The sequence below is a fragment of the Gobius niger genome (genome assembly GCF_951799975.1).
Source record: "Gobius niger genome assembly, chromosome: 20".
Classification (NCBI taxonomy): Eukaryota; Metazoa; Chordata; class Actinopteri; order Gobiiformes; family Gobiidae; genus Gobius; species Gobius niger.
In genome coordinates, this window is record NC_136871.1 from 18,279,339 (window position 1) to 18,306,871 (window position 27,533).

Sequence of the window (27,533 nt, forward strand, 5' to 3'; positions counted from 1 at the left end):
TCCGATGTTGTTGTTCAAGAGCCAAGACGTAATGCGCCTATTTAAAAGACTGTTATTGGGAGACTAAAATATAATGCAACCACTAAAACCAAATGCGGATAAAATATTAGAATTACAGTTGATTACATAAATATGGCGTTAACATCATAAAAGGGCTCATTCGATAAGAGATTTCAACTGGATAACACAAAAGGTAAAATACCAAAGGTTCCAAAGATAAGTCATTAGTCCAGTATTGTCCAGGCCCTCCGAAAACCTTGCGACCATGTCCTCCAGTGGTGCACCTCAGCCGACTCCATCACCGCGTCCCGCTCTACCTCCAGCGCGCCTGCTTCCCTATCGTCCTTCTCTTCCTTTGAGCCAGCTCTCTTGCTCCCTTTTAAACTTTCAACTGCACGCCGTTGCAGAGGTGTGATTGTTGCTCTGATTGGGATCACGGTTGTCTGGGCAACGAGCTGAGTAAGTATTTGGTTAAAATCATGCATAAAAACAATTCTAAAAACATGCAAGTATGACAACACAACACAACACTTAAATTGAGTTGCAAAATGTAAAATGTGTGGCTTACAGAAAATACCAAAAACTGTTTGTGTATAAGATCATGGCATATTTGTCACTATCTGTCTCAAGGACGTACTTGCGCGCTATAATACTTTCCACCTTGTACTGTTTCCCAGTTTGGACGCTCACGACTAAGAAAATACTTGAACCTGTGGCTAGACTCTACAACAGTGCATACAAGATCCACCACCACTTTTGCACTGCTCTATCACAGTCTGGTGCCCTTGACTTTCCAGAACTATGCCCTGAGCCATGGGATTAAGCTTTACTTCCATCTGCTCAACAACTGCCCATCGCTCTCACTGTCTGCTCTGGTCCCAAGATCCGGCTCTCGATCCGAGCGTTCAACCAGATCCACCACAAACCAAATCTTACCCATGCCCAACTACAGGAACATCTACAGACGAGATTGCTTTGACTGTGAGCTCTCCAGGGACAGGATCCCCCTCAGCATAAGAGCCATAGTCACCTGGACTTTTTTTTAAAAAAAGACTGTGCTGAAAATGTGTTTGTTCTGAGCCAGGCCCGATTTTGTTTTGAATCTTTCCTGCTTAATAAATGAAAGTAATATGAAAGGTCCACTCTGCATTGTGCACACTGTATATATTAATTTTAAACTTGTTGCATTTGTATATATTATAAGCCCCGTGGGAGGTGTTCCAGGCATGTCCTAGTGGGACAAGGCCTCGTGGAAGACCCAGGACACGGTGGTGGGACTATGTCTCCGAGCTGGCCTGGTGTCGCCTCGGGGTCCCCCCAGAACAGCTGGAGGAGGTGTGTGTGGATCGGGAAGTTTGGGCATCTCTGCTGAGACTGCTGCCCCCGCGACCCGGCCCCGGATAAAGCGGAAGAAAATGGATGGATGGATGGATGGATGGATGGATGCCTACTGAATAGCCATGAATTGAGACCTTTAATCTGTATTGAATGAATGTATGAATATAAGGACAGCTTCACTATTATTTTGTAACTTGTAAGGGGTGGCTTTGGCAGGTGTGTGTATACCCTAAACCAGGGGTGGGGAACCTCAGGTCTCAGGACAGTAGACCATTTGAACAGGCCCCTTAATATAGCATAGATCAGGGTCATGTGATTTTACGTGACGTGTTACATGGTGGTCACTGGAACTGATTGAAAAGTGCTTGATTGAAAAGGAAGGTGGATCTTGAATGCCACGTATTCCAGGAAAAATGGACAAAGGATTTCTGCTTTGTCACAGTGAAAGCCAGCGTGCCTAGTATGTGGCGAGAGGCTGGCAGTGATGAAGAAGGCAAATCTCCAGAGAAATGCCTCATTTGAAAGCTAAGACCTACAAAACTGATCTCAACGGATCTTCTTCCTTGCCCTGATGCCGTGCCATTTTTTTGTTGAGTAATTTCCGCACTTTTTGGTTGTTCTTTAGTTGCTTTTTTGTTGCGTTTCATCCAATTTTGCTCACTTTATCATCATTCTTGGCCACTTTTTTGTTGCTCTTTTGTTGCTTTTTTCATTACGCTTTCATCACATTTTTTACACTATTTCATTGCCTTTTTTGCCACTTTTTTGTTGCGTTTTCATCCTCTTTTCTTCTAGTTTTTGTCGCTATTTAGATGCTTTTTCCAGTAAGTTTTTAGACTTGGGTAATGTCAAACTGGGTAAAATAAACAAAGATAAACAGCCTGATATGCATGGAAATGATGATCCTCTATCTATCTATCTATCTATCTATCTATCTATCTATCTATCTATCTATCTATCTATCTATCTATCTATCTATCTATCTATCTATCTATCTATCTATCTATCTATCTATCTATCTATCTATCTATCTATCTATCTATCTATCTATCTATCTATCTATCTTACATGTGGATTGCACATGGAACCTTACATGTGCCTACCAAACATGTGCCTACCAAAAACAAACTGCCTTTGTTTTTGGTAGGCACTTTGTGTAGTCCTGTGCTTTCTCTCCTCAGCGCAGTCAGACTGCAGGCTCACTGAATCAAAGCACCACAGTGGTGGAGCTGAGACGGAAATAAATTGGGACTAGGACTCCAGAATTGGCTCCAGAAATGCTTCTCTTTGTTGGTTGCCAACCGCCATAAGAATACGAAGTGAAAGAAAACTGCTCCATTACACGAACACATTGAAATAACAGCTAAGGTGCTATCAAACACTTAGTAGCATTCATATTGTACTGGAAGTCAGTACCGTCCTCCCCACCACCAGGTCTGCCACGACGCCAATAACTCACAAATCCCTGAATTAGAAAAATGAAGGCATTAGAAATGTAAAGATTACACTGGACAGCGATGGGATTCCCATTAGGGGATAGCATCCTCCATCAGCTGTTTTTTGTCACGTGCAAAACGCTAGTATTTTACTGAAATGTCTAATGATGTTTTCAACTGTGGGCATTGTTCTTGCACACACGAAAGGCGCACATCCATTGTCCGTGTCCCGGCACTAGGACCGCGGTGCCCAGCTGCGGCACACACCGGTTGATGAGACGCTCCACTCCAGCATCGCACATAATTGACTGACGAAGACCGCGCGTCCTGCCACGAGACGTAGTGTCTAGCCGAGGGTGAAACTTGCCCCAGGCTGACGGTGGACTGCACTGGGACCACTGCAGAGGCCACGCTGGGTGCTGAGGCTGACCGTGACAAGAACAAGCATCCTCGCCTTTTCTCATCATGAGCGGCCAGAGGTTCACCGTCTCCAAGAGCGAGGGCGAGGGGGAGCAGAGCGCTCCTGACGTCCAGGGGGAGGTGAACCAGCTGTTCGAGGGAGACGAGCCCGCCACTTCCAGTGCCAAGGACGGGGCAGAGCCAGCTGCAGCTGGGGCTGAGGTGATCGTGGTTCTCAAAGGTAAAATCATACCGTTGTCACACCGGTAAAATCATGCCACCTCGCGCTGTTTGTTAGCAATAGGCTACAAGCTAGCTCTCTGGACACTGTTTATGGACAGATGTGTGACTGGAATTTTGAATAAGCGCAAGGGGCAGTGCGTGGTCATGGTTTGACTTGGGACGCACCCCTTGTGTCTCGTTTGAGCGTAATTGCGCAGTTACAGGTGGTTGGATCAAAATATAAATGAAATGTACTACTAGTGTGTCTTAAGCTTCAAATGGAGCGTGGGCTTTACTTGGGATTAAGCTGCTAGTGCTACTACTCATTTATTTTTTATTCTGCATTAGCCTACATACGAGCTGTACTTCTTAAAGGCGTCATTACGCAGATGTGCTGTGGTCTACAGATGTTATTGAACCTTTATTACTACGATCAAAGTTATTATGTGAAATCAGGAAATTGTGATGTGCTCATTTTTAATATGCATGTAGCCTATAGGATCTAAGATACTGTGTTATACAAAATTACAGTCCTTATTTTCCTCTTCTTCATCTTATCAGAATGTTATTGATACATTTTGCACTGACTGATTCTTCCTATAAAACAATATCTAGTTACTGGAAAACTGGTTTGATGAGGAAACAACCAACACATTACACACAGTACAAATAGTTATATATATATATATATCATACCATCAGTAGTGCCCGTGGTCATTGAGGCACTCCAGTGACCCCCAAACTGGAGGATCCCAGGAAATGCATCAGACCTCCCAGTCCAGAAAAGTGCAGTTCTAGGAACAGTAAAGATACTGCGCAGAACCCTCAAGCTCCCAGGACCGGAGCTTGAAGGAAAAAGAGACCGCCCGTGGTGGTGAGAAGACAAGGTCAGCCATAACAATCAATAAATAAAGGCGATGCAGATCTCACTTTGCATGTAATGAGTCTATCATATAGTAGTTTCACAGTTTAAGTTAAATAACAGAAGTGAATGCACGTTTCATGATATTCTAATTATATGATGAGCACCTGTATCTATATACATCCAGCAAAAAATATTTCCAGATCCCCAAAGTCGAGAGAAAATGGATCATGGATCATAAGGGCGCTTATGTCTGTGTGCCTTATCACATCAGCAGTGTTAAGGGAGTTCAGTTCAGTCAGTTCAAGATATTAAGTGAAATAATAATAAAATAATTTCTTATTGCACATTAAAGTTAACAATTCTCAAAAACATGATTTGAAATGATCAATATTAGATCTATAATAACTATTCACCCACACATCCACACATGTACATTAGGTCACAAAAATACAAACGTGACTTCAAAAATCTCCTCTTCTTTAGGCAGTGTGACTCAGACATCTTTGTTCTAGGACCTATTGTCATTCCTATTCAATTATTTCCGTGGCCTTTAATTAATCACATTATTGTATAAAACAATGGAACAAATGGTGCTGTAACCCCACGAGGCAGTGGATGTGGGCCTTTACCTGTCTCAGGGCAGTCAAGTGCAAATTACTGATTTATCTTCATATTACAGGTCTCTGCCTGTTCTCTTAAGCCCTCAATTCAAATGTCATTTTCTATCAGTTGCTTTACTGTTTCAATTAAACACGTAATTTTGCGCATTTTATTTTTTAATACTAGTTTTGAATATAGCTTGTAGTCATTTGTCTTGATTGTAAATCGGCTACAGAGACGTTTCTGTGAACAAACCTTTCCAGAATGTGTGTGCTACAGGGATACCTGATTAATTAAAAATTGCTATTCAATAGGTGTTCAAATTAGTTGCAAACAGTCAAATATCTTGTCTCTTTGGGGACTTAATACACTGCAGTGTAGACCTCTTTAAACATGTGCTGAAATGCATTTGATTCTTGTAATAGTTTGGCAGTTGATATTTCCGTCTTCCTCTTGAATGTCAGTGCTCTTCAACATGTAAAAGAACTTAAAGAAGTACATAAACAACATAAATATCAAATCTATTCGCTCAAAAACATGTTTTTTCCCAAACTGTGCAGCCTTGTACAGTCTTCTTGCTGAACTGCATTCCTCCTGGGACTTGAGTCTCTACCTCTACATCCAGCTTCATGGTTGTCATGGTGACACAGCACATTGGGTCCTTCAGTAAAAACACTGTTGAGCAAGTACCAATTCATGGCAGCTTTACGTGTGCCTACTAACCCTGTGTGTTTGGGATGATTAGTCAAATTAGTTTTTTAAAATTGTTCTGTTGTTATATTACAGGTACTGATTAATGGAAAACCTTGTTGTTCAGAACATTCAGATGTCAATCATATGAAGATATTTGTATTTGTTTGTGTTGGTAATCAATTGTGTCTTTAATATTTAGTCAATCACCAATTCAACAGCAGGCAGTTTTTTCGGTCAATATTTTGTCGATCACAGAAAACTGATTGCCACATTAGACTTAACTGTCGTATTGTCAGTGGTCGTACCCCATCAAATATTATCATTCATGTTGCTTTATAATGGGACTGTATGTGCACAGGTTTGACAATGACCTTTTAGGTCCAGTGTTGTGTAACTTGATTCGTCTGTTTGTAAGTATGTGGTGTAATGTAGTGTCAGCCTTCATGCCACTGACTAGTGTGACAAGACCAGCATCTGTAAATGCACACTGTCTTATTCTCAAACTGTATGTTAACATTTTCACCTTTCATTCCCCTTTCCTCCTCCACTGTAATGCTATTAGTAGCTGCATTTTTCTAGAGCTATTGATTTCTGATTGTCCTAGTCATTAAGTGCCATTGCTTTACTGCCATCACTCAACCGGCTGTTCCTCTTCCCGTCAAAGGCAGATCAATACAGTTAAGATCAATACAACGCACACAGATTCAGCATTGCCTTGCACACACCACGCTTTGTATGTCATATTTCTGTCCATGATAAAAGTCGGGGTTCCTGCGCTGCTGGAGCAGGCTGTGGGGCAGTGCATTGCAGAGACCACAAGAGGGCAGTCATTGCTTTTTTTTAGGAACTCAATAAGACTGAACTGGATTTAATCACAAAAAAGACCACTTGCTCTTTTGATTACAAGACACTGATTTAACCTGTGTTTCCTGCTCATTTATATCACAAGTTGTAGGTGTCTGAAACACATTGCAGAGACAATGACCCTTAGTAGTAGAGGAATGGCCATGTCATACAGACTCACTGACCAAAGTTCACCAATTTACCTTATTTAGACCTAATTACTGAATAAATAAATTAGGAGGACATTGGAGCAAGCCATTCCAGAGAGATCAAAGGCAAGGGTAAACTCCCCTCAGAGTTAGTCTGCAGGATACCTTCACCCCATGCTTCCTGGGGCAAAGTTGTTGTTAACCCCTGTGTCTGAGAGTTTACTATATAACTTGGGTCCTATGCTTGATTAAAAGTAGGAAGGTGGAAGTATTTCCTCCACAACATACTAAAGCATCAAAACTAATTTAAGCTTACCTTGAAACCTTCAGTATTAAATCAAGTTCCCATGGGCCATATGGACACCGGTTCATTGTGTCCTGAATGTACAGAGCACCTGTAAGCTTGTTTTATCTGATGTTGACTTTTCTACCAGACTGGTGAAGCAGAAACATTTTCTGGTCAACAGGGGGCAGTTGTGATCCTTCCCCTGGACAACCTGCATCTACATCAGTTTTTGGTCATGATTATGAGCCATGAGGGGGATTCGTGACTTATGCAACAGTCTGCAAACTGTGGTGGTATTTGCATTTTCAGAATATTACCAGTGAGCGTACAGTCTGAGAAGCTGTGAGCATGGATTGTGTAAGAATACAAGTAGAGATGAAAGCTCTGGAGATGGCATAGCTTCTTCAGCCCAGTGATGCCGCTCTGGTTATGTAACAGTCTGCATAGGCATTGAGGAGGGATTGTCGTAGGGGGAGGAGTGTGGATATATAGAGTATGTGATGGAGTGTGAAGTTGGTCATGATGAAAATTTATACAAAGTGACAAAATCCTGCTCTCATGCAGGCCACTGCGGGGCAAATCATTGGGGACAGAAATGGGGCCTGGACAAGACAAAGAAGAGCACAGAATATGAGCTGCAGCATCTCACTCACAAATTCAAACTCTTCAAAACTGAAAAAAACATCAACCTTAAGCAAACCATAGCAACACAAACCATTGAGAATCTAATACCCCAGTGGCGCAGCGGTTAGCACTCGTGCTTCACAGCAAGAAGGTCCCAGGGCAGATGGGGCCTTTCTGTGTAGAGTTTGCATGTTCTTTCCGTGTATGCGTAGGTTTCCTCCCCACTAAAATATGAGTGAGTGAGTGAGTGAGTGAGTGAGTGAGTGGCACTGGTTGGAGGAGCTAATGGTGCAGATTGGCAGCCACATTTCTATTGGAGTGTGTCTATTGGAGTAATAATTCGTGGACTTGTAAGCATTATTATTATTGTTATTATTGTTGTTGTTGTTGACGATAATGATAACATTTGTTCCATTGCATGTTGGAGATAAGTAGAGAAGTAGTGGAATAAAATATTTGATCAATGTTATAATTTAGGCCTGGTTAGCCCCCACCACCACACTGCAAGAGCTACATAAATGCAGGGTAGTGCAGAGTAGAGCGTGTTATTTTGGTCTGATTTAGAGCAGTCTATCCACTGAGGCGACAGAAGCAGAGAGCAGCGGGCCAAACACACAGGTCATGTATCCCCATGGGGCCAGGCTGGTATTCAGGAACTACAGCAGACCTTCCTGTCCCCCGGGACGGCCTCCGCGCTGTTGCCATCCTTTCTGGGTACAACCCAATTTAAGTTTGCACAGCCATACTTTATCATTAGAGGAGGGGATATTTACAAAGTAATTAAGTAGGAGTCTTGGCGCAATGTGGATGTACCACTCATTTGGTTCTAGAGACAAAAACTTCACTGCAGAATAAAGGAGGATTTGAGCTGCAGCAGCATAAGAGTTAGTGGTCAGTGCAGAGTCCACAGGTTGTGTTTGCTCGCTGCACTTGGGTGCGCTACACACTCCATCACAATTACCACATGCCACGGCTTGTGCAATGTCAACAGGGTCACTGAGGAGCATGCCCCAGTCAAGCATTACTAGAGGTTTCTGACCTTACATTTCGAGGAATATTTTTTATTTAAACACTGTTTGTTTGTGCATATTATGAGATTAAATTTAAATGACCTCGTTAATTTGCTTTGTTTTAAGCATTTATTCTCACGGACAATTACTGAGTAAAAAAACGCAACATGCTGCAACACCTGCAGTGGTGCCTGTGGCCTCTAGGGGCATGAGTTACTTAGTACTGCTTTAACCCCAAATTTAAATCTTTCTTTCACTGGATTATCATTCTCCCAGCAATATTTCTTCTTAAAGCTACCTTAAATGTCTTTTGGATTTTTTTTCATCAGTAGGTGGAGTAGTGAACTCTGCTCTGCTCCACCACCTCCCCTCTTCCCTTACCTGGCTTTCACCCGTCACCCATGCCCCTCACTCACCTCCACACTTTACAAGCTGCTCTAATTGCATTCAATGAGATACGGAAGTCTCATTAATTTTGTGTGAAACACCCATTTATCAGCATAAATAAGATATGTAGCAAAGTAAACATTTTGAGACATAAAATTATTTGTTAAACTGCAACTTTCATGAAAATGTCTCTTTCTCTTTTTTTGGCATTTAGAACATAATATTTCCATTTAGAACTAAGTTTACAGCACAGAACTTTTTTGTCCCCGCAACCCTTGAATGCCTCAGCCTCTCCTCCGGTGCTGCTTTGCTTTGTGATTATGAGGAGGAAAAAGACCTGACAGCTCCTGTAGATATTGGATTAATAAATAAACAGACATTTCACGAGGATTTTAGCTGCATCAGAGCATGTCGGTCACATGTTTGTCAGTTCACAATCTTTTTGTAAACTTCTATCATGATGCTAAACTGTTAGCCGCTAACTGTTCCTGCATCTTCTGCTTCAAACATTTGCATTCTCTTGTTTACATGTTTGTGTTTACATGGTGCGGGGGGCATGTGGGAGTGAGGTGTGTGTTGGGGGTGTGCTGAGGTCAGGGTGGTGCGTTGCCGATCTCCTTCTGCTGTTAGCGAGTGTGGCACATATGGTGGCGAACATGATGGCGCACATGGTGGCGCACATGATGGCACATATGGTGGCGAACATGATGGCGCACATGGTGGCGCACATGATGGCGCACATGATGGAGCACATGGTGGCGCACATGATGGCGCACATGATGGCGAACATGGTGGCGCACATGATGGCGCACATGGTGGCGCACATGGTGGCGCACATGGTGGCGCACATGATGGCGCACATGGTGGCGCACATGATGGCGCACATGATGGCGCACATGGTGGCGCACATGATGGCGAACATGGTGGCGCACATGATGGCGAACATGGTGGCGCACATGATGGCGCACATGATGGCGCACATGGTGGCGCACATGATGGCGCACATGATGGCGCACATGGTGGCGCACATGATGGCGCACATGGTGGCGCACATGATGGCGCACATGGTGGCGCACATGGTGGCGCACATGATGGCACACATGGTGGCGCACATGATGGCGCACATGGTGGCGCACATGGTGGCGCACATGGTGGCGCACATGGTGGCGCACATGGTGGCGCACATGGTGGCGCACATGATGGCGAACATGATGGCGAACATGGTGGCGCACATGATGGCGCACATGATGGCGCACATGGTGGCGCACATGGTGGCGCACATGGTGGCGCACATGGTGGCGCACATGATGGCGAACATGGTGGCGCACATGGTGGCGCACATGATGGCGAACATGGTGGCGCACATGATGGCGCACATGATGGCACACATGGTGGCGCATCTAGCGGCGCTTGATGGGAATGCAATGGTGCTGGACCGGCAAAACGGTATCGCTTAGAGTAGCTTTAACAAATAAGACGTACTCCATTCAGTTGTGAGTTGAGGGGACTAACCCACCTGCTTGTTAAGTTTTTTCTCAGTTGGTTGAATTCACAGTGAAGCACCACTCAGTAATCACTCCACATGTGACATGACCAAAGTCTGGATTGAGTTCTGACCACCCGTCAGCCATCAGTCCTCTCTATATTCCTGTCATTACGATTTGTACTTCCATGTCTGTGCGGCCTTCTGCTTTTTGTGCAAAACATGTGTATCTTGGAAGTGCTGTAACCACGAGTCACATCATGATCCCAACCCTCCACACTGGTTTTGTGTTGGCCAGCATGTGCTTGTGTGGGCCAGGTAACTGCACATATCGCAGCTCTGCTCCAGGCTCCATCAATCACTCACACGTCCGTCTGATCTGTTGGTAATGTCTGCTCTCCATCATCTCTAACTGCGATTTTCACACACAGCACCTTTCCGCATTCTCTCCATTTTTAACACGTCTTTTTTCATTTTCTGCGCTACGTTCATTCAGCTTCGGTTTCTCGCTTTTTAGGTTTATTGAATAGATGGCCAAAATCAGCAGTGCGTGAATGGCGGTTTGGTTGGCTGGCACTGCTAATGGTGTGTGCAGAAGCAGATTGTGCATTTTGTTTGTGCTGTCAAAGAGGCGTTCATTGTTTTAAACTGTGTGGATCAGGATTGTCTATGTAAATAACAAGGTGAAAGAAGAGTGGAACACTGACAGATGGGATCCTACCCATCACCACATTGTTTCTGAAGGACAGAACAATCTGGTCTTCGCAAATTTCTTGAAAGTGAGTCTCTCTTGTGATGTTACAGATTGTTTTAGTTTACTTCACTTTTGTCCAACACATGGCACTTAGACTTTGGTTTCTTAATTTGCTGAAAACATTGATCATGTATTATATTTATAACTGACTCTCCTCCAGATGCGAGCCCCATTATGATTTTGGTTTGCATTTATTTAAATGTCTCTCCCCTGTTCCTATTCAGTGTATCATTCCTGTTGTATAAATAATGCACAGGCATGTTCCACGTATTGCTTTAGCTGCAGCTCTCCAACATGTACTAAACCAGCATTTGGGTCATGATAAATATGAACATTTGCTTGTATAATCTACCATTTCTTCCACTGCCACTTGTCTCAGTTGTGCGCTAAAGCTGCATAGATGGCGCATGCTGTTGCTTCTTTTCATGTTCAGACTCTTTCATGTCTTCATCCTCTAAGATCTTGGTGCCACTGCTGATGCCCCCCTGTATTTTTGACTGGGCTCTCCCCTCTCCCCCTCTCTGTCTTCTATCTGTGTGCTTAAACAGCCTCTCTCCACTTGGTTTTGGTGCATTGCAGTGGCTCCACCACCACATTGGAGGCACAACAGCCTTAGCAATCGAGGTCTCCCTCTCCTCCGCGCTTCTTCTTGTGTCTCCACAGAGTTTGCTCCTTGCGGTTCACACATGGGCTTTGCACACATTTAGATTTATACATTTCTTTATTTAGGCATACATTTCATCAAAGACACATCAGAATGGAGACTCATTATGGATTTGGAATATTTGCAAGTGGCAACCAAGTTTCAGCAGTGGACCCAAGCCTGTAAACCTGCTGTCCCACTGTACACTGCGTTCCAAATTATTATGCAAATGACATTTTTCTAAGATTTTCTAAATTGTCAACTCAAATGAGAGTCAGCATAATTTTCAAGTCTTTCACTGGTAGAGGATCATTTAAATGTGGTGGAAAAAATGTCCTAGTGATAACAGTATTTTTTTCAAAAAAGAATATAGTAAAAACCTCAAAATCGACTGTTCCAAATTATTATGCAACTCATCGTTTCAATACATTTTAAAGCTTGGAATTAACTGAAAATGGTCATTTGTTGTATTTGTAGCATTAGGAGGTCATATTTACTGAAATCAAAAGCTATTTCAATCAAAAAACTATTAACAGGTCAAGTTGTATTTTACCATAGGAGCCCTTGTGTGATAGCAGCTTCAAAATTCTTAAATCCATTAAACTTGTGAGTTTTTGGACAGTTTCTGCTTGGATTTCTTTGCAGGATGTTAGAATAGCCTCCCTGAGCTGCTGTTTGGATGAAAACTGCCTCCCACCCTCATAGAAGTCTTTTTTTGTTGAGGCTCCAAAGGTTCTCAGTAGGGTTGAGGTCAGGGGAGGAGGGGGTCCACATCATGAGTTTCTCTCCTTTTATGCCCATAGCAGCCAGTGATGCAGAGTTGACATGTATGAAGAGGATTTTGTTCGGGAAAACATGGCTCTTCTTTGTGTACCATAGAAGACAGTGGTCAGTCAGAAACTCCACATATTTTTCAAAGGTCATTTTCACACCTTCAGGGATCCTAAAGGGGCCTAATGGGGCCGACCAGCTCTCTCCTCATGATTGTGGCACAAAACATGACTCCGCCCCCTCCTTACTGACGTCACAGCCTTGTTGGGACATTGTGGCCATTCACCAACTATCCACTACTCCATTGATTTGACCATCCAGGGTTACACAGCACTCATCAGTGAGCAAGACTGAAAATGAAAATGAGTCTTCATGTATTTCTGAGCCACTGCAGCCGTTTCTGTTCATCAGCATTCAATTACCAGTTTAGGGGAGGCCCGGATAGAAGGTTTATGCACAACTGCAGCCTCTGGAGGGCCCTACACCTTGATGTTCGGGAGACTCCAGAGGCACCAGCAGCTGCAAATACCTGTATGCTGCTTTGTAGCATCTGTTCTCTTAACCTGATGTGTTTGTCTGGCAGAAACCGTCCTCATTGTGCCTTTATCTGCACAAACCTGAGTGTGCTCTGAATCATCCACAAATCTCTTATCAGTATGATGATTACGCTTAATCTTTCATGAAATATCGAAGGTTTTCATACCTAGACCAAGGCATTCAACTATTTCACGCTTTTCATCAGCAGAAAGTCCCTTTTTCTTTCCCATATTGCTTGAAAATGATGATCTGCATAATAAAGTGGAACACCCTTTTTCAATAGTTTTTCCCTTAACTGGGCTTAACCTGAAAACTAATCATCCCAGGTCTCTGAGATTAATGTCAGTGATTGATAGAGCCCCGAGACACAATACCATCCATGAGTTTCATTATTATTATTATTATTATTATTATTATTTTTACCTTTTTGACACAAAAATACAATTTGCATAATAATTTGGAACGCAGTGTATAGCCGCTGTTAGAATAATTTGGTAAATGTGTTTAAATGTATGTGAACACATTCATATTTATTCACAATCATGTTGCAAAACACATGTACAAAGTCTTTCTTTAAAAAAAGAAAAACTGAGAATGACATAATGCACTGTCAATAACATATAATCAATCAGCTGAAGGAAAAGTTTTGCTAAATGCACAAATAGTTATGGTAAATATTATGGTTCAGACTCCATCAAAGTGCTATAAAAGCAATGGCACCTGTGAACTTTATTTTCTGTTAGAATGTAGAAGGATGATGGAGAAATGTAGATGGCGGTTTCACATCCAAAGGCAGCCCTGACATTTGGGACAAAATAGAAGAAAATATTTTATATGAGATTGTGATTGATGCTGTATTAATTAGGGCTGCGACAATATATTGGATCAGACTTGGATCGCAATACTTTGTGCTGCAATACCAAATATCGATGCTTCATCAAGTATCGCAATACTTGTGTTTGGAGGCATTTTTATCATAAACTCCTTTGTTTTCCACTAACAGCTCTTTGTTTTGTTTTTTTACATTTTATGTTATTGCACTTGCATTGTGCAATAACAATGCAAGTTATTTAAGACTAAACTCCGTATAGTCTTAAGGGACTATACGGAGTTTAAAAATGTTAAAATTAGACCTGTTCACCACAACTGCTGCTAAAATCCTGCACTGTCACTCAAAAAAGTGTTAATTCGGGTCCGAAGTGCTGTCATTTTCTTTTTGTAGACATCATACTAATGAATTCTTATTTACAATACTGGAATATAGACAGTATTACAGTATTTCACTGAGTCTAGAGGCGTCTCTGACATGAGAGAGAAGTGATGCCAAATCTGTGACAGATTCAAGTTTGACTAATAATACGATACTACAGCACAAAAACAAGACTCTCTCCTGCATTGGGCTCATTTATGCATTTGTGCCTCGTGTGGTAAAAAAAACACGAGCAGCGCGGCTCATTTCATCAATGCAAAACTTCTCTCGTTCATAGCGCTTCATTCGCGGGGCTATCGTGTTTATTTTATCAGAAATACAAAGATAATAGATGGGTTTTTAGGCCCCGCTCTGTTCCAGTAACTTACGTGAGTGGATCCGCGGTTCACATTCCCTCGTCTGAAGTGACTTCGATGTAAAAAGTCAAAAAACTCTTCCTTCACAGAGAGCGCCTGCACAGGGTTGTTTCCCTGGAATACTCGTTGTATTTTTCAGCTAAAACCGTGCAAAAGTCGGCCGTGGAGAGCGTATATCTGCTGCTGTAAACAGAGCCGTGGGAAGATATTTTTGCTAAGGGGGGCTGAGGGACAAAATTTACCCCCAAAACGCTTTTTCTGTGCATATTTCATTCCATCCATCCATTTTCTTCCGCTTTATCCGGGGCCAGGTCGCGGGGGCAGCAGTCTCAGCAGAGATGCCCAAACTTCCCGATCCACACACACCTCCTCCAGCTGTTCTGGGGGGACCCTGAGGCGACACCAGGCCAGCTCGGAGACATAGTCCCACCACCGTGTCCTGGGTCTTCCACGAGGCCTCTTCCCAGTAGGACATGCCTGGAACACCTCCCGCGGGAGGCGACCAGGAGGCATCCAGAACAGATGCCCTAGCCACCTCAGCTGGCTCCTTTCGACGTGAAGGAGCAGCGACTCTACTCCGAGCTCCTCCCGGGTAACTGAGCTCCTCACCCGATCTCGGAGGAAACTCATTTCGGCCGCCTGTATTCGCGATCTTGTCCTTTCGGTCATGACCCAAATCTCATGACCATAGGTGAGGGCGGGAACGTAGATCGATCGGTAAATCGAGAGCTTTGCCCCCCGACTCAGCTCCGCATCACTGCTGACGCCGCACCGATCCGTCTGTCGATCTCACGCTCCATCCGTCCCTCACTCGTGAACAAGACCCCGAGATACTTGAACTCCACTTGAGGCATATTTCCTATTTATTAATATTGCCTGCTGTTCCCAAACTATCCACCAGGGGGTGCTGCAGCCCGCTCAGCACCCTGGGTTCCCACGGCCTTGGCTGTAAATGTGCTGTCCTGAGTCTGCAGCAGCTCCGGGCTGCAGGATATGCGGGGCGGTGCCGCCGCCGAGAGAAAGGCAGCGAGCTGGAGCCGCAGATTCAATGTAATTTGAGCTTATAATTATCGGCCGAATTTTTTTTTATCGACTTTATCGGGGATGGCGCCAAAATGCCGATAAATGCCGATAATTATCAGCGGCCGATATTATCGTGCATCCCTACTCTTTAACACTTAAAAAACTACCAAATGGCATTGAATATATAAACTTTGGACACATGACTGCTTTCTTTTTACAAATTTTAAGGTAAACTTTTTACAAATCATAAGTATTTATTGTATCGCAATACGTATCGGATCAGCCCCCGAGTATTGTGATACGTATTGGATCGCCCAAGCCCTACTATTTTTATGTGATCTATGGAGGCAAATGGAGCTTGGCTGTATGCTTTACCATCACTGCTTATAGGCCATGATTTTGACTGTATTTAGATTTCCTTAGCTCCTCACTGGCTTAAAGGGATCAAGTGGCAGGAACTTAAGCATAGCTAGCTTTTTGAATTTTAAACCCCAAAAGAACACAGATCCATAGATCTTTGAAGCACAGTTGTTTTCATGTCATCCATCGCACCTAAACAGAGTGGAGAAGCACTGCAGGTGGCCACTGGCATTGTTATCCAACATCAATCCATCACAGTGCTCTGTCCCATACTGGAGCTGACAGCACTGATTAAACATATATTTGATGAGGGATTTTTCACCAGCATTATAAAGCCCAGCTGGGTACACCGACAGATCAACACCATGGTAATCGTGTCTCATCTTTCAACAGCTTTATCCTGTATTATTCAACACATTGTATAACATTTGCAGGCTTGGCTTGGGGCTCCCTTCCATAGTGCGTGAGGGACACTGGGTAATTTGGGATTCTAAAGTGCCGGCAGCAGTATATTATGACCTGTGCCCATCTCAGTTCTTGTAGGACTGCACAACACGGCATAGTCTTGTGGCCTCAGCCTGCTATGTTTCTGGAATATACAGTTTAAGTTATAGAATTATTATTATTGTTATGATTATGATTATTATTAGGGATTTTTGGCCCGTTGTAAAAAAAAAACTGTCAATCAGTCTCACATTGAAAGTAAAGGAACCTACCATTTTATCTCCTCGTGCTCCTAACTATGAAAGTAAAGTTTTTTTCTAAAGGCTTTTTACAGATATAAATTACAACGTGCTGTACAAGACAAAAGGTAGAATAGACGACATATAAAAAAGGGCACCAGTGAAAATCCATAAGCCAAAATCTTTCCTATATAAAAGTGTCTTCAGTTCCTTTTTAAAAAGTCCACAGTGTCGGCCACACGCAGGAACAGGGGAAGGGCATTCGACAGTCTCTAAAATAACAGGTCCCCTCAAGTCTTATAGCAAGTTTTTGGGACCACAAGCAGGTTCTGGCCAGAAGATCGAATAATGCGGACAGAGGAGTTTGGGCTCATAAGGTCCAAGATATATTGGGGGGCCTGTCCTTTTAAGGCTCTGAAAGTCAGTACTGACATTGCAAAATCAATCCTAAATTTTACAGGGAGCCAATGGAGAGCTGCAAGTACTGTATTTGACCTTTGGGAGGTTGAAAGTCTAGCAGCTGAATGTTGAACAATTTCCAGTTCCTTCAGAGCGGATATCAAACAATGCGATGTAATGCAATGTTCGAACTGTGTTGACGCAAAATCATAATCATTTCCAGGACTTTTTTTTATTACAATTTGCAAATTCTGTATATGTTCCTGAGATGATAAAGCTGGACAAGCTGTTGAGAGGGTGTCTCCAAAGACATGGCCAGATAAAATACGACCTCCAGGTTTCTGACACTGGATTGGACAGATAAGCCGAATAAGCCAAGGTACTGTTTGATTAGCGGAATCATATCATAGAGCAAAGATTAGCACGGGTGTAACAATGCACCGTACCACGGTGCACCACGGTGCAAAAAATCTGACGATATGAACCGTACGAAAGTGACGGTGCAGGTTTGAGTCTATATTTCTTAATATTTAAGCAAGGTGGTGCCAGTCATGTGAGTATGCGCGCACCTAAACACAGAGTGCATGTGTGTCATCATCACTTACTGCTAAACTGAAGGCTAGACACTCCACACCTGTATTGTTACATCCTCCAAAAACAAACCTGCGTGGCTTTGTAAAGGTTTCTCACCGGGCTGCACGAGGGAAGATCCAGTGCGCCAGACAAATGCGTAAGATCCAATCTTGGTCATAATCCGCCTCAAAAGCTTTGTTTTCAGTAAAGTCCAAGTGTAATATTGTCCAGTTTTAGCTGCCTTGTATGGAAAGCAAAACTGAAACTTAACAAGCGCATGGCGTGCACTGCGCTGCAATTACAATACATTGCAACATATATATATTTTTTTTTACTGTAGCACACTACAGTTTTGTTTTCTATTTTGTTTTGTGAGCTTTTTGCAGCTTTGAGAAATTAGATATCATTGCCTATTTTATTCTGAGACCATAAATACTGCCAAAGGATGTAGGAACATTTGGTTACTTTATTTCAAAACTTGCACTGTGATGCACCGAAAACCATGGGTTATGCACCGTGAACCGTACCGAACCGTGAGATAGCTGAACCGTTACACCCCTAAAGATTAGTGTTTCAGTCTTGTTTCAGTTTATCTGCAAATAGTTAATGGTGAGCCAGTTTTTGACAGAAGACAGTAAGACACACAGTGTAAGAACAATGACAAAAGATGAAACTCAGATTTATTAAAAGAACAAAACAACTGAACGTCATCTGGATAAAATGATACAATACATCTTTGAAACAACCAATAGTTTGATCAAGTGGTCGAAGGTACAATAAAAACAAAATAGGACCCAAGACTGACCCTTGTGTCACACCACAGGAGCTCTGTCCTAGTACAGGGGTTCCCAAACCATTCCTACCACGACCTCCAAAATCACTCAACAAACAACACGGGACCCCATTCTGTAAAATGTAAATGTAAAATATGGATTTATAATAATTTAATATGCAAACATTTAAAGTCAAGTTTAATAATGTTTGTTTTTGTGTGTTTGTTTTGTTTGTTTGTTGCTTTATTTGTCATTTGGAGACTGTATTTGGATATTTGGCATCATCTCACTAAAATGTACTGTTTTCTCTAAAAAATACATAGAATTAAATATAAAATATCAGAAATGTAAAAAATATTGTCTCTAAATCAGGGGTGCCCAGAGTGTGGCCTGGGGGCCAAATGCAGCCCTCAGACCTATTTTTGGTGGCTCTCAGGCTTCTTATTAATTTGGCATGCATCACTGGAGATTGTACCTTTTACTGCAGGATTAATAACTCCACTGGTTTAGTTATGTTCCAAGGCTAAATAAAGGTGTGGAGAACGGTTCAATCCATTCTTAAATGCACCCGTTGTATATTTCACTGCACTGACCACCCATCTGTGGCCCTCCATACTGTACACAATGAAAAAAAGTTTGGACACCCCTGCTCTAAATCCCCCACTTTGTGAACCACTGTCCTAGTACACATTCTCTGTATTTTTGGCAGTCACAATTGATGACTGTTTGTTGGCTTTGATGTTGAATGGCATGATATGTCTGGCTTTTGGCTCCATCCCCACTATGCACCATTCTTTTGATGAATGCTTCATTTGTAAGAAGGGCACAGTTTTTTTTTCTTCTGCTAAGCTTGTCCACAGCGGACCAGCCCCCTCTCCAGCTCAGAGGGATACAGGATTGGCGGAGATGAAGCCAGTGTGAAGCAACCCTCCTTATAATCCGAGCTATTTGAGACGAACACACCCACAAGTGAAAGCCCAAAGCTGAGCCCATGATTTAGAATTCCATGTATAAGTTACGTAACGCCTTTTGTCTTTCATGCTTGAACTCCACTCAGGCACAGGCATAGTTTATTAATGAAAGGGAATGCATGATTGCGATGTGGCAGTCTCTCTCCCTCACTGAACAAAGCTGTGTATGCAGTGCAGCTCTTTGCCGCCTCACGTGTGGATGTGTGTGACGTGCCAGTAGGATGAGATGTCAGGCTTCCCTGTGCTCTCGACATGAGGTGCATGACAACAGGACACCCACCACTATGAAAGGTCGGGGTTGTATCCCCTGAAGCCCGGATAATGACTGGCTGCAGTTTGCACGAATTATTCTCTAATGCTACATGACATATGTATGTGACATGGTAGCGCAGCGCCTGACAGCCTCAAGTTGCAGCTAAGGCACACAAGTAGGAATTGGAAGGAAGTTTAACTGACCAAACAAAATGCAGGGTTTAGATACCGCCACACTTGTGATTCAAATGAGTTAGCTTGATTCTGTTCTGCACCTTAGCCTCCCTGTTTTATAACTTGAAGGGAATGGGATGTGCATTTCTTACTATGCACAAAAAATACAACTGAACCTGGGCTGCCATAACCTTCACATTTACAACATAAGCACAATATATAAAACATACTACACCTAATTTGAAAGCTCAGAACCTGAAAAAGCACTATACAAGAATGTTATTCATATCATCAACAAAACATCACATATACTATAATGTATGCCAGACCTTTCTGAATTGCATTAACGCACAGCCACGTCACATGCAAATAGCCATGTTTCTTTTAAGTTTTGATTCTAAACTAAAGCAAAAGTATGCCAAACTGCCTTCATTTGGACCATTTACTTTCAATCATCTTTTAAAACAGTGACATGTGCACTATGCTATGGTGATTTCAGCATTTACTTTGTTACTTTTGGCTTGTGTAGATAATTTACTGAGTTAAATGTGTGGCTGTCAATCATCTCCAGTGGTCGTGCAGAGATCAGCAATTTTGGGATTCACTCGAAGGGGGACTGTGCGGTGGCTTGTGGGACGGCTCATATAGCTCCTTGCCACTGGTGAGGAGCCTCCAGAGGTCCCCATGCTAAAGGAGCCATTGGCTATTAGAAAGCACAGGCTGCTTTCGTACCTCCAGCACTATTCAGACATTTCTTTATCATGCCGTACACTGGCACACATCCGGTTTTGGCTCAGACCTCTTACCCATTTGCCCATTTCGGATGCACCCCCGGTCTAAGGCTGTTGGTAGCGACAAAGAGGCTATTAAATTTTTTAATCGAGGAGAAATGCAGATAAATGAGCCATGCAAATCCAAACTTTAAAGCCAGTGTAGTTAGTGAAAACTGCAATGAAACTTTGGTGTGTTAGGACTTTAATGAATCCTCTCTTGTGGTTAAACTTTTGTCTGCAATGCTTGGTTTAAAAAAACTTACTATGTTTAACACATACTACTGTTGTTTTTCTCCATACTTATGTGAATAGAGATCTTTAGTGAGAGACCATGTTTGTTTTTTACATAGTTGTTGTGAGAACCACGTGGCATAACGGCTGCATCAGAGTTCACTTAAACCACACCAGTCGTGGCCGTCTGTCAGAATGAGCTGTGCTTGTCATGCCTCTGTTATATACCCCACAGTTCGGCCTCAGATGTGGTGGCCTGTCTTGTCCAACATTGGACCTAATTGAAATTGATTTTGTTTCCAATATTACGGCTGTAATAGATGGGAAACAGTGCATATATCGTTGTCAGTAAATCTTTCATTTCTCGCTGATATATTGTGAAGCCTTGAAAGTAAAAAGTGTTCAAAACAGCACTTTGGAAACTGAATCCCTATTTTAACATCTGGGCTAAGTGTCAAATGAATCTGCATCTGTCCTTGTTTGCATTTTATCACTTGCTTCCTTTCCTTCGCTGTCTTTTGATTTGTTTCTGTTTCAAATGCAATATTCAGCAACTCTCTATTAAATTGTAAGCAATTTATAAAATTTTGTAAAAGTCCAAAAAACCTAAACACAAAACTAGATCTATGGAAGATCTATTGTGGTTTCTTTCTTGCCGTTTATTATAAATTTGTCTATTAGTGGAAAATTGGCTCTAAGTGAGAGTGTGACGAGGCACTGGCGTGTGTGAGGCCTGTCCGTTATTAAGCTCTTGTCGAAAATTGGCAATTGACTGAGCACCTCTAACTGAATAGAGCAGCAAACAGCTTTATCAACTGATTCAGTGTTCGGTATAGTTTCACCATAGCTTGTCTTATACTTGACAGGTCCAAACGGCAGATATCAATAGTGTGGGTGCTGCCACTGATGGTTTTCTCCCCGACGCATCACCGCCCCACATAAAACCACTCTTTCTTTATCGCTAAAGGTCTCGCCCTAAGCTCCTACACGGCACTGAACTATGGATTTGATCGTTTAATCCCCGTAGTCTCTATGGTGCCCCAGCATTTTAGATTCTTGTTCTTTTGAGAGCCTTTGGAGAGAGGAAAAAGTCTATACAGAGAGATGCACTTTTCCTTCTCTCGGTTTTCAGGCCAGGGAATACAGCAGCATCAACGTCATAGTGTGCTATTTATAGAAGGAGCTAGGATGCCATGTAGATTGTTATAGCTGAATTTCTGCTTCCGGGAAAAGGTGGTTCTTCTCTAACAATTTGTTTTGTTGAGTTCCAATTAGAATTGGTGGGAAACCAACTTTGCACTATATTGCATACCATGGTTGGCTACCTTTTTCCACCCTTGAACTATATGTTTGCATAAAAAATGGTGGTGCAGCGGCTAGTGCCTGTGTTTCACAGCGAGAAGGTCCCGGGTTGGATGACCATTAGCCAGGTTCCACATCTGGAGATGGGTCCCCGGGGGCCAGCCCACACTGGCTGCTCACTGCTAATACAGGTTGCCCCCGTGGCATTGAGGATGGGTCAGATCCAGAGACAAATTTCTCTACGGAGATTAATGAACTTAACGTAAGTTAAACGGATCATAAAACTCCTTCTGCTTTGATGATAGTTGAGTAACTATGGGACTTGGGTCCTATTTCAACACAGAAAGAAGATGAACGTGGTACTTATTACTTTACTAAAACGTTACCCTAGTTATGCTCAGTGTGTTCAGAACTGCATCATTTTGTGCACAAAGAGAAAATCTGACTTCTTGATACATGACAGAAGACAGAAATAACATTTGACTCATCAAGGAGACAGCCTTTCATAAGCTACTTTGAAAAAGGTGGTGGGCTTCAGGTTGGAGAACTATGCCCTACACCAGTGATTCCCAAAGTGGAGCTCAAGACCCCTTGGGCAGTCGTGAGGCCTTGGCAGGGGGTGCCTGGATGATTTCAAGATGAAAAAAAAAAGAAAAATGCTACTGTTTTTGGTATATTTTTTGTGTAAAAGAGCCTATAGTTTGTGAAATCCATTCAGCTATACAGTTTAAATGCATATTGACTTGATTTGAATGTTTCTTTTGTTTTGTTTTTTAGCTCCAAAGTAGCATAAGAGGCAACAACTTTATACAATGAGGGTCCCTAGTTGTTAAAGTGTCAATATTTTGAGGTCCCTGCTGAAAAGGTTTGGGAACCCCTGCTCTACACCACTGATTCTCGAAGCTTAGGTTGCAAACCAAACGTGGGTCATTTGAGGTTTTTGTCGGGTTGCGGTGGAATTACTGATTAAATGCAGTCTGGGCTCAGCTGGTCTCATTAGCGCAGTCTTAGACACGCGGCCTGGGACTCTCTTTATGTTAGATCTATTAACAAGAACAACATATTTTAAGCTTCAAACTGTTCACAAAGTTTATAAGGGTGACGCGACGTGCATCTATGCACTGACTGCCTCTAGTGTAGACCTTTTGTTATTGTTAAAATGCATTGGATACAGCTATATAGGTAAAGAAGACGCAAGATCTTTTTCAATCCAAATTGTCTGAAAAACTTTAAACTGACACATAAAATAAGAATGAAGAATAGAATAAGAATGTGTCGCAGGTCTAGCTCAACGGAGAGGGAGGTAGGTTGCAATAAAAAAAGAAAAGTGTCACCGGAAAAAAGTTTGAGAACCACTGCTCTACACTCACCTTTGATCCAGACCCAAGCCTAGAAAATAGAAAATTCAGGAAGGGCAACACATTAGGAAAATAAATTCAGGCTTAGCTAGAATTCTGCGAAAGCTTTAATTATACTGTTTCTCGTCCTTATCAATTGAACTGCCGCATTGTCTGTGTTCTAGCTTTGTAATGAATGGTACTGTGTGCGAATTGCACCATTTCTAAAGGATGCTGTTGTCTCACCTCAGACCTCCCTCTTTCATGTCCCATAAGACCCCATCAATTATCCCTTGACAAACACAAGTTAATTATTGGGAGACTAATTAGCCATACTAAGTACTGTGCTGTTAAATTCTCCATAGCAGTTCATTTGTATGCATACCAAACTGACTTGGACACCAGTGCTTACACCTCAAAATAATTTGGTTTACTTTTCCCATGTGGCACCATAAGAGGCTTACGTTTTCGCCAAACATTGATTGTATATTCTCCTCTGACATGTGCATGCTGTGATGGTCATGCTTGTAATCCTGTTGGCTAAATATGCTTTGCTGTGAAAGCAGATTAAGACATGGCTTGTGTTTTCTTGGCCAGATATTCCCCGTGGCCTGCTGATGTGAGAGCTTCAAAACATCTGTCTGGTGTGGATGTGTTGAAGCATGACCTTACTCTGCACTTAAACCTTTTGGCCTATGGTTCTCAACTGGTGGAATGACAAGTCGCAAGCCACTATAGAGGTTAAACATAGGCTATACACTATATGCTGTTATAGATTATTTATTGTGTTTTATCGTGCTTAATTAAGGCATACATTTACTTTGGTTATCCTATGTTCTGGAAAAGTATTACCAAGCTAACTATTAAAAATATCAATCTCTAGCATTTGTTTTATTTTGCAAGGCCATGGGAAGCATCAACTGCTGCTACTGCGACACTCGTGATTTGTTTTGAACGGCAATTGTACATATCATGTATTAATATTGTAATCAATTCACATTTGAAATGGGTTCTTTGCTGTGTCAAAGAAAACATTGTTTATTTTCACGAATGCTCTATTGCAGGGTGTTGACCTCGTTTGGGTCGTGGGCTGAAATCCCCCCCCCCCCCGGCGGGTCACGGGCCACAGATATTGTGAAGGACTGTGGCCTAATAAATAGCAACGACTTACACTTATTGCACTTTATCAGCCTGTGTCACACATTTCTCAAAGAGCTACATAATAGTCATTATTACTACTACTACTATTGTAGCCACAGCCGCCCTGGGGCAGACCGACGATTTACCACATGACTATAATATGCTGATTATATCCTGATCTCTTATTATGTTAGTGCCCTCTGCTTTCCTTTTTTTTTTTAATACTGTATAAGCTGCCCCCTAGTGGCTGGAGTGAGCATTCTGGTTATTTCTTTAAAAATCCATAAATCGGCACAGGAATGGGCTAGAGACTTTTTTTTTTACATACTCATGGAAATTCATGCTCTACAAAGGGCCACATTAAATCATGCGGCCTTTGCATCACTGTGATTATTGTGAGCCAGAGCTGGTCTGTGAATGGTCCTTATAAATCCATATACATCTTCATTCCGAGCCTTGACATTCGAGCCCATCAAGGTGCCTCATGTAAATTGCCTTTATATTGTCGTACATACGTGAGTTGGACGTGCTCAGGTTGTAAATATGAAGTTGGTGTTTAGCCAACCACTTTAAACAATAATCACGTAGAAGGAAATTGCCAAGCCCATTCGGCCTGGATTATTATAATTTACAGGTACAGCTACATGCCAGAAAACAAGCAAGAAAATGGTTTACCCTATTCATGGTCATGAATAATGCATCGCCACACCAGGGTTGTGCAGTATTGGAAAAACAAGTGGTAACGTTGAATTGCCACAACTGCTGATATTTAGAATCATTTACAATGAATACATTAGCCACAGATCCATGGCGTCACTCCCATGCCTTGATAAAAGGCATCCTGAATGAAACATCCACATTTTTTAGCTATTTTGTATTATTTTCAATTGTTGTTATTCATGAATTGCTTGAGCCATGAGTTTATTGTGTGACTGTGTCTCCTTTGCGTGTTGTATTTCCTCTGTGCACTGTAAAAATAATGCTACTCTGCTCCACAGGTAATGGTAAAAGAGTAAATGGGGTTCTTTTGAATAAACAGAAGACAGGAGGAGGGGCAGTGGACTGAAAGAGGCCAAAACCCTGGCACTGGGAAACACGTGTGTGGATGAGCAGTCAAGTGGAAGAGGGCAGTCTGGTGAAGGCGCGACTGGAAATCAAATCCAGAGGATTGTTTAGAGAAAACAAAACCATCGCATGAGACTGGATAGAGTGTTGTCTGTAATATTAAAGTAATAGTCTGTAATATTTGAGAAGAGAGGGAAATTTCAAAGGAAACAATCAAGCTCCCTCCTCTCTGAACTGGACCTGGCTGGCTGGTTCACATGAAAACTCGTCTCATTGATCTAAGTTATGGCACCAGGGATTCTGATTAGTTGCTGAGATCAGCAAAGGGTGGGACTTTATAATAAATGTAATAATTTATTATTATGAGTTAGGTTGCAGACCCAGGCAGTCAATTATACACAATCTATTGAATTTTTTAAACATTTAAACTGAAGACTCACTTTTAGTATTGTATTGTATTATTAACCTCTTACCCCCCACCTTAACCGAGTGCTTTTTCCAGTTTGGCATTACCCAAATCTAAGAGCTTCTCGACTGGAGAGTTTACAGCCTATAGGCCAGTGTAATGCCTCATTGAAAGATAAGATATCCAAAACTCTTGAAAAAGAGAATTTTAACCCCTTAACGCTGTGTGTCGCTAATTCGCGACATAGCGCTTCCTGCAAGAATTTAGCCTCAGCTTGAAAGCAAAAACACATGGATTCAGACATGGCTACACTGCAGACCCTCCAGAAGGACAGTCCTTCTCCTCTGCTCACCTTCATAACTCAGACCCCCTCCATTGGATACCAGCTCAAGACCATATGCAGCCAAGAAGAGCAACACAAAAAAAACATGAAATGTCTTTTATCTCACAAGCTTTAACGTTGTTTTATAAATCTGTTATATAGATGTTTTTTATATATATTCTATTGCTGTTTGTATTCTATTGTAATGACACATTTCAGGTTGAACATTTTGTTCTTTCCTGCTATGTCAGTGTTTAATAAACATAAACCTAAAAACACTGATATATATTTTTTATATAATTGGAAATAAATTTAGGCATGAAGGGGTCAATGAGTTTTTTCCTGGATGAATAAAGGTCAAATGGGAAAAAAAAAACACATTGACACATTTTACACGTTTAGAAACATCATACACAGGATTATAGATCTTGACATTTGGAAAAATTGGCCATGCATATCGGCCATGCATATCGGCATCGGGCAATCAAAATACCCAAAGATCAGCATCGGCTTTAGAAAAACTGTCGCCTCAACACTGTGTGATAAACATATCCCTCCTCTGTCATCATTACACGTGCAGTAAGTTTAATACGGGCCTGTTGGAGTTTTGTCTCAAAAAAAATAACATGAATTTGAATCCCGTGCTATGTTCACATCCAAGCCAGAGCTGTATCCGTGGCTGTGGAAGGACAGGTATGTGCACACTGATGTGGTAGAAGCGTGGAGACACCAGTCACTGTCTGCTAATTAGAGTAAAAGTGTCGCTAAACTTCTTAAATCTTGTCAACAGGATATCATTTATTTATTTATTTTATTTATTTGTTATAACGTTACGTAAGAGCTACTTGTAAGAAGGAAGTGTCCCTGACACGTGAAACTCATGTTTACCGGGCAAAGTGCTCTTTACCGGTTATGCAATTCAGACGTTCTGCTCTCCCCAAAATCTCATCTGATGAGTGGGGGAGCAACTGATTTTTGCGTTGCATTATGGGTAATTGTCACGATCGCAACTTCCGGATTTGTCTGCCGGCGCATTTTCGTTCTCTGCTCATTGTCATCTTATTCTTAAAAAGAAAAAAAATCTGTAGCTGACATTTACGATGCAGACTTTGGCTGTTCTGACTCCCTTGTGGCTCCTGGCTT

General features: G+C 42.1%; 1 protein-coding gene across 2 annotated transcripts in view; it reads left to right on the forward strand.

Moving 5' to 3' along the window:
- Nucleotides 1-3,062: 3,062 nt before the first annotated feature.
- The window catches only part of slc12a5a (solute carrier family 12 member 5a), a 147,521-nt gene continuing 123,050 nt past the window's right edge, over nt 3,063-27,533 (forward strand). Inside the window, exon 1 of one of the 2 annotated variants that reach the window (XM_079578327.1) lies at nt 3,063-3,414. In XM_079578327.1, the coding sequence (XP_079434453.1) occupies nt 3,240-3,414 (175 nt within the window). In that variant the 5' untranslated portion in view covers nt 3,063-3,239. The remainder of the gene's footprint in view (nt 3,415-27,533) is intronic. The other variant, XM_079578328.1, reaches the window with a different exon arrangement.